General features: G+C 40.3%; 1 protein-coding gene across 1 annotated transcript in view; it reads right to left on the reverse strand.

The window, feature by feature from the left end:
- The window catches only part of CCDC174 (coiled-coil domain containing 174), a 29,330-nt gene extending 19,169 nt beyond the window's left edge, over positions 1-10,161 (reverse strand). Inside the window, exons 1-3 of the mRNA XM_059940450.1 lie at positions 10,066-10,161; positions 6,848-6,952; positions 6,042-6,142 (exon numbers count right to left, since the gene is read on the reverse strand). Coding sequence (XP_059796433.1) covers positions 6,042-6,142; positions 6,848-6,952; positions 10,066-10,107 — 248 coding nt within the window. The 5' untranslated portion in view covers positions 10,108-10,161. The remainder of the gene's footprint in view (positions 1-6,041; positions 6,143-6,847; positions 6,953-10,065) is intronic.
- Positions 10,162-10,499: the final 338 nt, after the last annotated feature.

Genomic DNA, 10,499 nt, shown 5'->3' on the forward strand with positions numbered 1-10,499 from the left:
CAGATGGAGCTTAGTGTAACAAGCAGTCTCGTTACAGAATCTCATCATCTTAGTAAAAATAAAACTTCAAAAAATTTAGAAAACAAAATACACTGTCTGGACAGAGCAACTGGGCAGGACACTAAGATAGGGTAGTCAGGGGAAACATCTCTGAAGAGGACGTTTGGCCTAAGGCTTGTATAGCAAGAAGTCAACCATGGAAGGAATCTTCAGGGAGAAAGCAAGTCAGGCAGAGGAAAGTTGAAGAGGGAATGAACTTGACATGTTCAAGGAGACACCAGCGTGCTAGAGGGTGCTGAGCAAAGGGGAGAGTGGTACAAAATAAACACAACAGAGACAGCTGGGGACAAGAGTGCAAGGGAAAGGATAAGAAGTTTGGATGCAGTGTAACAGAAAGAAGACAGTTTTAAGATGGCAGGAAGAGTCTTCAGATGAATAATGGAGGGATTTCCCTGGTGGCGCAGTGGTTAAGAATCCACCTGCCAATGCAGGGGACACGGGTTCGAGCCCTGGTCTGGGAAGATCTCACATGCTGTGGAGCAACTAAGCCTGTGCGCCACAACTACTGAGCCTGCGCTCTAGAGCCCGTGAGTCACAACTACCGAGCCTGCGCACCACAACTACTAAAGTCCGCGCACCTAGAGCCTGTGCTCCACAACAAGAGAACCACCGCAATGAGAAGCTCGCGCACCACAACGAAGAGCAGTCCCCGCTCGCCACAACTAAAGAAAGCCCACGTGTAGCAACGAAGACCCAATGCAGCCAAAAAATATACATAACTAAATTAATTAATTAAAAATAATGGAGATCAAGGAAGATGTCAGGGAAATGGCCACTGGATTTAGATGAGGAAGTCATTGGTGACTGTAAAGAACATTTCTTCAGTCAAGTAGTGAAGATGGAACTCAGAGGGCAAGGGTATGGGACACTTATCTGGAACCCACTATGTGCCAGACACTATGTATCTCATTTAATCTCTTAAAGGGCTTCATGAGTTAAGTATTAACCACCACACCTCACAGATAAGGAAAGAGTCTCAATGGAAAAGTAACTTGCCTGAGGCCTTACATCCTCATGGAACTATCTCTGCCTGTTGTAAGCTCTGGAGAGATGCAGAAGTCCTGCAGATCATGGAGAGACTTGATTCCCCAGGAGCACAATGAACGTATTATGTAAAAAGTTACTGGGTAGAAAAATCACAGCAAAGTACCAAGGAATACTCTGTTATACAGAGGAAACTAAAAAAGATCAAGCCCATAGTTAATACTCAATGGTGAAAAGTTGGAAGCTTTTACTCTAAGGTCAGAAACAAGACAAGGATGCCTACCCGTAACATTTTTATTTAGTGCAGTATTGGAAGTTCTAGCCAGAACAATTAGGCAAGAAAAAAAAAAAAAAGGCGTCCAAATCAAAAAGGAAGGAATAAAACTATCACTATTTGCAGATGACATAACATTATATATAGAAAATCCCGGGCTTCCCTGGCACAGTGGTTAAGAATCCGCCTGCCAATGCAGGAGACACGGGTTTGAGCCCTGGTCCGTGAAGATCCCACATGCCACGGAGCAACTAAGCCTGGGCGCCACAACTACTGAGCCTGTGTGCCTAGAGCCCATGCTCCGCAACACCACTGCAATGAGAAGCCCGCCCACCGCAACGAAGAGTAGCCCCTGCTCACCACAACTAGAGAAAAGCCTGCACGCAGCAACGAAGACCCAATGCAGACAAAAATAAATAATAAAAAAAAAAAAAAAGAAAAAGAAAATCCCAAAGACTCCACCAAAAAACTGTTAGCACTAAGAAATGAACTCAGTGAAGTTGCAGGATACAAAATCAATACATAAAACTCTGTTGCGTTTCTATACACTAATAATGATCTATCAGAAAGAGAAAATAAGAAAACAATCCCATTTACAATTGCATCAAAAAGAACAGAAGAGACTTCCCTGGCCGTCCAGTGGTTAAGACTCCACACTTCCACTGCAGGGTGTGCAGGTTCGATCCCTGGCTGGGGAACTGAGATCCCACATACCATGTGGCACAGCCAAAAAAAAAAAAAAAAAAAATCATGAAATACTTCGGAATAAATTTAACAAAGGAGATGAAAGACCTATACACTGAAAACTACATAGCAATGATGAAGAAACTGAAGATGATACACATAAGTGGAAAGATATTTACGGATTAGAAGAATACTGTTAAAATGTCCATACTACGCAAAGCAATCTACAAAATCAAACCAATCCCTGTTAAAACTCCAATGGCATTTTTCGCAGAAATAGAATGAACAGCCCTAAAATTTGTATGGAACCATAAAAAATCCCCAAAGAGCCAAAGCAATTCTGGAAAAGAAGAACAAAGCTGGAGGCATCACGCTCCCTGATTCCAAACTATATTACAAAGCCATAGTAATCAAAACAGTATGGTACTGGCATAAAAACAGACACATAGATCAATGGAATGGAAAGAGAGCCCAGAAATAAACCCACACACATATGGTCATTTAATTTATAACAAACGAGCCAAGAATATGCAATGGGAAAAGGACAGTCTCTTCCATAAATGGTGTTGGGAAAACTGGACAGCCACATGCAAAAGAATGAAACTAGACCACTATCTTACACAAAAACTAACTCAAAATGGAATAAAAACTTGAATGTAAGACCTGAAACCATAAAACTCCTAGAAGAAAACACAGGCAACAAGTTCCCTGACATGAGCTGTGGCACGGATTTTTTTTGGATTTGACATGAAAAGCAAAGGTAACAAAAGCAAAAATAAAGAAGAGAGACTATATCAAACTAAAAAGCTTCTGCAGAACAAAGGAAATCATCAACAAAATGAAAAGGCAACCTATTGGATGGAAGGAAATATTTACAAATCATTTATCTGACAAAGGCTTAATAGCCAAAATAAACAAAGAACTTACAACTCAACAGCAAAAGAACAATCCAATTTAAAAAATGGACCTGAATGAATATTTTTTCAAAGACATACAGATGGCCAACAGGTACATGAAAAGGTGCTCAGCATCACTAATCATGAGGGAAACGCAAATCAAAACCACAATGAGATATCACCTCATACCTGTCAGAATGGCTACTATCAAAAAGACAAGAAATTAACAAGTGTTGGTTGGTGAGGATGTGCAGAAAAGGAAACTTTCATGCACTGTTGGTGGGAATATAAACTGGGGTAGCCAGTATGGAAAAAGAGTATGGAGAGTCCTCACAAAATAAAAATAGAACTACCAGATGGGGATTTCCCTGGCAGTTCAGTGATTAAGACTCTGCACTTCCAATGCAGGGGGAAGGGTTTCCATTTCTGGTTGGGGAACTAAGATCCCGCATGCCACACAGTGTGGCCAAAAAAAAAAAAAGAACTACCATATGATCCAGCAATTTCACTTCTGGGTATTTATCTGAAGTAAATGAAAACACTAATTCAAAAGATACATGCACCCCCATGTTCATTACAGCATTATTTACAATAGCCAAGATAAGGATACAATCTAAGTGTCCATCGATGCATGAACAGATAAAGAAAAGGTGATATACATACACAATGGAATACTATTCAGCCATAAAAAACAATGACATCTTGCTATTTGCAATGTTATGGATGGACCTTGAGGGCATTATGCTAAGTGACATAAGTCAGACAAAGAAGACAAATACCATATGATTTCATTTATATGTGAAATTAAAACAAAAAAAACACAAAACACCCAAACAAACAAACAAAAAAACCCTAAACAAAAAAACTAACACGTTCATAGAGACAGAGAACAGAATGGTGGTTGCCAGAGGTGGCAGGGGGTGGGGAGGAAATGGATGAAATGGGTGAAGGGGGTCAAAATGTACAAACTTCCAGTTACAAAATAAGTTACAAAATAAGTCATGGGGATGTAATGTACAGTATAATGACTGTATTGCATATTTGAAGTCTGTTAAAAGAGTAGATCTCAAAAGTTCTCATCACAAGACAAAAAAAACTGTAACTATGTGTGGTGATAGATGTTAACTAGATATATTGTGGTGATCATTTCACAATATATACAAATATCGAGTTACTATGTTGTACACCTGAAACTAATATAACATTATATTTCAATTATATCTTAATAAAATACATATATAAAGCATAAAAAAGTTATAGCATCTTTCAACAAAATTAAAATTCTAAGAATAATGTCCAGTAGTGAGAAAAAATCTCAAAAATGAACATACCTTTAAGTCTCATGTCTGTTGAGGATAGGCCAAACACTAAGAAAAACAATCCCCCAAATGGGCTAATATTCTGCCCTTTATTCTCAGACCCAAAAGAGCTGAGGAGCCTTAGCAACCACTGTTTTCAACTTTCATTATGCAATGGATCCAAAAGCACATGTGGCAGTCATGACAGACATTAAAACTTGGGATTCTGAGTCCAGGGTGATACTGCAAATAAGGGAAGAGCTCTTCTTTACAGAAGAATGCCAGCTAACAAACAGAATGAAAAAATAATAAACATGGAATGATAGAATTAGAAAAATCCTAACTTTGAAATCATCAGTATAATAATTGACTCATCAGTGAAGACAAAACCATCACATGAAAACATATTGGCGAACAGGATATTCACAGTCTCAGTTTCCCTCCTTAGATTATGATTAATTACAAATGCAAAAGAGCATCTTTACAGTGGAAAAATCTAGCAGACCTACCTTAACTGAGTGATCAAAGTTATCATCATCAATAATGACTTAAACTGACATCATGAACCTCCCGATGTGATTCAATGGGAGGACATATCATCACCTATATATTCAATAGTATTCTTGGGGGCTTCCCTGGTGGCGCAGTGGTTGAGAATTTGCCTGCCAATGCAGGGAACACGAGTTCGAGCCCTGGCCTGGGAAGATCCTACATGCCGCGGAGCGACTAGGCCGGTGAGCCACAATTGCTGAGCCTGCGCACCTGGAGCCTGTGCTCCGCAACAGAGAGGCCGCGATAGTGAGAGGCCCGCGCACCGCGATGAAGAGTGGCCCTCATCTGCCGCAACTAGAGAAAGCCCTCGCACAGAAACGAAGACCCAACACAGCCATAAATAAATAAATAAATAAATAAATAAATAAAATTTTTTAAAAAACCTTAAAATTAAAAAAAAATATATAGTATTCTTACCAACAACAGTTAGTATGAGTCTAATCAGATTGTGGGACACTGTAGAAACAACTGGGCTGGACTCTTCAAAAAACGTTAATGGCATAACAGACAACAAAAAGGCAAGGGAACTGTTTTAGATTAAAAGAGACTAAAGAGATATGAAAATTAAATGTAATGTGTACTCTTTGATTGAATCTTGGATTAAATGTTTTAAAAAACAATAAAGGACATAACCTTTATTTAGGATAACTGGTGAAATCTGAATATGGACCATATGATACTACTATTTTATCAGTGTCAAATTTCTTGGGTATGACAGCAGTATTGTGATTATGCAGGATAATGTCCTTATTCTTAAAAGATATATGCTGAAATATTTAGAGGTAAAGTATCATGATGTTTAACAAACTTTCTCTACACACACTGGAGAGAGGGAGGGGGAAGAAAAAAGTAAATTTTAAAAGATGTTAATTGGTGAACTTAGGTGAAAAGTATTAGAATGTTCACCATACTCTTCTTTCAAATATTGTCGGTTTGAAGTTTTTCATATGAAAAAGTTGAGGGGGAAATTCAGTTTCTAAATGCTAATAGCATGCCACCTAGTAGCCCCAAACCACACCACCATGGGGACATTTCTTAAACACTTGTTGATACCTCAGTGCCTAACAGGGGCTCAAAGTGGGACTGTTTCATCTTTTAAACTGAGGCTTTCTTTTATCTTCTTATAAGACTATATATATGTCTGCAAATTATATTATTTTCAGAGTAACAGAGTATTTGGCTAGAAGGATGATAAAAATTAAAATTGTAATTCAAAAAGAGTAAAAGTTGAACTTTCATTCCTTTGCCTGGGTAGCCACAACGGCAGCTACATTTATCAGAGCGAAACTTAACCTCGCTTTGTCCAAAGTCTTCTGTTCCTCAATCTTCTGTTCAGCATCCTTCTCAGCTCGATTAGAAACTCCTGCGTTTTGTCTGCTCCAGATACTTGGTTTCTGGAGAATAATTTAAAAAGACAAGACAGAATCACCAAATGATTGCAAAAAATCTCTACTTGTCTTGTACATCAGAAGGAAAAAAAAGATAATTAGATCTTATGAATCAGTGGAAATAACTAGACTTCTGACAGCCAACCTATGTCCTGCAAATACACTGTACATAGCAAAGCTGGAGCTGAAAAAAAAAAGCCCTAACTACATAAAAAAAATTTCTTTATACAATTGCAGTTACTTCTCTTTTATCTCCTGAATGATTACAACCTAATTCTAGACTAATGAAAATATATGTAACAGAGATTTAGTAATACAAGTAACAGATACCATTAGCTATAAAATTGTAAAAACGTTCATAACTCTTAAAGACCCAGCTATATTTCTGCTATATTTCTATATTATCTAATTGTTTATCTCTGTTTGGATTTATAACACCTGTAAAGCTAGATAATCTTCCATGGGAATGTAAACAAACACATACTAACAGCATGTACTATTCCAAAAGAAGTGCTAAAGAATTAGATCATTACAATGCGCTTTTAAATCTTACTGATTTCTATCTTAATATTTAAAACATTTCATGCAGATGTTCAAATACAAGACAGGGATTTTTATGTAGCAGACACCATGAACACTTTCAAAAAACCTAAGTATGGTGTAATTTCCCTATGTTTGGAAATGATGGAGATAATTAGATCTTATTTTTACCTTAGTAGTTGGTTTTGGTTTCCCCAAAACTCCAGCATCTTTTAGAAGTTTTTCTTGTTTGAATTCTTCTTGTTTTCGGAAGAGTTCAGCCTTAAGGTCTACCAACTAAAATAAAACCAATAAGCAAACAAAAACAATTAATTCTAATGAGTGACTGGATTTCTAAGTTTTTATAATTCTCAAAACAAGATTACAAGCTCCTAAAAATGGACAAAAATGGATATAAAACTAAATGTTTAAATGTAGAATCTAGTACAAAATAAAACCATGTCATATTTCATTCCAGCTCTGTTGTAAATGTATTTAACTTTCAACACTTCAAGGCTTTCCTCTGGGCAAGGGGAGAGTGATAAAGCAAGGTAAATGAAATCTGCATCTTTTAGATTCAGATTCAACTAACATTATTAAGCACCTTCTGTCTGGCACTGTCCTTGGCTTTTTCTTGTAGTAATTTCACTTAAACATCACAACAATTTATTATTTCTATAGGAAAATGTCTTTGTTCAGCAACAATCTGAGCACCAGTATATGTCTGGCACTTAACACTGAAGAGCAGGATACAAACATGAATTAGAAATACTCCTGCCTCAAAGAGCCTACAATCTCCTAAGAAATGTAACTTACAACACCAGTCAGTTGTAATAAACACTGTGAAGAGTGGAATTAAGTAGCAAAAAGTTCAGATAAAGGAGTATTTCCTTCTGGCCAGAGTGATCAGAGATGGCTTTGAAATGAAGCTTAAAGGATAGGCAAGATTTCAACAGCTAGAAATAAAATGGACTGAGTGAATTTTGTTTCAGCATGTTTTGGAAACTGCAAGTTTAGCTGAACAACAGGGTTCAAGAATAGGAAAGGCCAGAGCAAAGGGAACAGAGGAGTTGGATCAGTCACCACTATCTACTCTGCAAAAAAGGATGTAATAACAGTTTCCTTTTTAAGGATCCAAGTACAGCTACTTATACACATGGTCATTTATAAAGTAGATACTTATAAACCCCAGCATCACATACTGACTTTTAAGGGAAATCAAAATGACTGAGCTCAATGATTTCTAGTTTGGAAGAAAGCAATTTAAACATAGGCTTGGCAGGGTTTTTAATAATGCCAAGGGCAGGTTCATTCTAGGGCCTAATACTCTAAATTTTAAAAAACAAATTTAAAACTTAAGCCTTGGGACTTCCCTGGTGGTCCAGTGGTAAAGAATCTGCCTTCCGATGCAGGGGACGTGGGTTCGATCCCTAGTCGGGGAACTAAGATCCCACATGCCACGGGGCAACTAAGCCCACGTGCTGCAGACTACAGAGCCCACGCTCCACAACGAGAGAGAGAAAACCCACACACCACAACTAGAGAGAAGCCCGCGCGCCAAAATGAAAGATCCCGCATGCCGCAACTAAGACCTGAGGCAGCCAAAAAATAAAAATAAATAAATAAATAAAGTTACATGTATCACTAAAAAAAAGACTTGTACATTTAAGGGAAAAAAAACTTAAGCCTTTTCTTCTAAGCCTTCATTTTTTTTTTTTTTGATGTGGACCATTTTTAAAGTCTTTATTGAATTTGTTACAATATTACTTCTATTTTGTCTTTTGGTTTTTTGGCCCAGAGGCATGTGGGATTTTAGCTCCCCAACCAGGGATTGAACCCACGTCCCCTGCATTGGAAGGCGAAGTCTTAACCACTGGACTGCCAGGAAAGTCCCTCTAAGCCTTCTTTTTTTTTTTTTTTTTTAATTAAAAATGTTATTATTTATTTATTTATTTTTGGCTGCGTTGGGTCTTTGTTGCTGCGCGCGGGTTTTCTCTAGTTGCGGCGAGCGGGGGCTACTCTTTGTTGCGGTGCGCGGGCTTCTCATTGTGGTGGCTTCTCTTGTTGCGGAGCACGGGCTCTAGGCGTGCAGGCTTCAGTAGTTGTGGCACACGGGCTCAGTAGTTGTGGCTTGCGGGCTCTAGAGCGCAGGCTCAGTAGTAGTGGCGCACGGGCTCAGTTGCTCCGCGGCATGTGGGATCTTCCCGGACCAGGGCTCGAACCCGCGTCCCCTGCATTGGCAGGCGGATTCTTAACCGCTGCGCCACCAGGGAAGCCACCTCTAAGCCTTATTAACTACATGAATTTCCTAGCCAGACATTTTCCTATTAAACTTTTGAACTTTAAAATGAAGATGCTCAGAAAAGTGTCAATTCCCAGATGGCATTCACATTATGAGTATTGCTAATTTTAACCCGTCAGGAAAGGATAATTTTAATTTTACAGCTTTTTGATTCCTAATCCTCAAACATAATAACTAGTACCAATTTTCAGTATTAGACGGGGAAAAAGGAGCTCAAATATTGGGCTACTTCCATCTTTTCCTTCGTATCGCTTGCATCCTAACATTCTGCAGTAAATCCGAGATTAAACCAAAGGTTAGGCAATTTGCTCTGATATAACGGAAAAGACAACAGCTTTGGAGTCAAACAGATGGAGTGAGCCCAGTTCCACCACTAAGAACTCAGTATGTAAGCTGGAGAAAGCCACTTCATTTTCTGAGCCTCAATGGCATCACCTATAAAGTGGGGATATTACTAGCACCTGCCTCTTAAAGCAGTCAGGAAGATTCAACGAGGTAGTGCACACAAAGTGCTGGCACAAAAGTACTCAGAACAGGTTTTCTTCCTAGAAGCAACTAACAGGAATGCTGTTTACATTCTGTTAGACCTTACAGCTCCCAGGCAGCGCAGCCTTCGGGTGTATTAACAACTGTTTAGTTCCCGGTGGGGACGCTGGGCATCTCGGACCCTGGGGAACAAATCACACTCTCTAATGTTCTGGGAGAACCATGCCGGTCCCTGAACTGAAGGGAAACATATCTGCACAGCTGGCAGAAGCTGCGTTCCCCCTCCGACCGTAACGAAGACAAGGCTGGCAAGGAGGCCTGGCCTGTTGTTGCGGAGGGGAGGCAGGGACATTCCAAACCCGGAAAAGACACCAGGTTCTGGTCCGCGTCGGAGGGGCAAGCCTGGTGCCGGTGCACGGCGGAGGGGAGACGCCACGTTCGGGGTTCTATAAACAAGAAGTGGGCCCTGGCTTTTTCTGGGAGAAAAGCCAGGTGCCGGGGGTTCTGTCTGAGGGGAGGCCAAGTTTGGGTCCCCGAGTGAAGAAACAAACGAGATCGAGATTCTTGTCCGGCAGAGGCGGGGAGACGCGGAGCCCGCAACATCAGCTACACCCGTACTCACCGAGGACGCCGTGACGTCCAAGGGCTTTTTCCTCCGGTCCATGGTCGCACTGGAGCGCCCCGCCCCAAAGTGAACGCCTCACCACCTCCCGGCAGGCGTCTTATACCGGCTTCCGGCGTAACCGGAAGTGTCCTCATGAGAGCGCCGCTGTTTTACGACGCTGGCGCCATCTTGAGAAGGTCAGGATATGGTGCGCACTGCGTCCTTCACCATTTTGAGAAGGTCAGCATGCCCAGGAGTGAAGCTAACTGCTAAGGCCATCTTGAAGAGGGCGGAAGGTAACAGGGCTAATGTTGTCGCCATCTTGAGAAGGGCGGCATACGTCTTGCAGATCAATGCACGCCATCTTGAGTGGGGCAGTTGCGGGGGCGGGTGTGTGTGGCGATGGCGCCATCTTGGAAGGGCAAGGGAACTGAAATGAATGTCTTCTCAGG

The sequence above is a fragment of the Balaenoptera ricei genome, chromosome 11, assembly GCF_028023285.1.
Source record: "Balaenoptera ricei isolate mBalRic1 chromosome 11, mBalRic1.hap2, whole genome shotgun sequence".
Classification (NCBI taxonomy): Eukaryota; Metazoa; Chordata; class Mammalia; order Artiodactyla; family Balaenopteridae; genus Balaenoptera; species Balaenoptera ricei.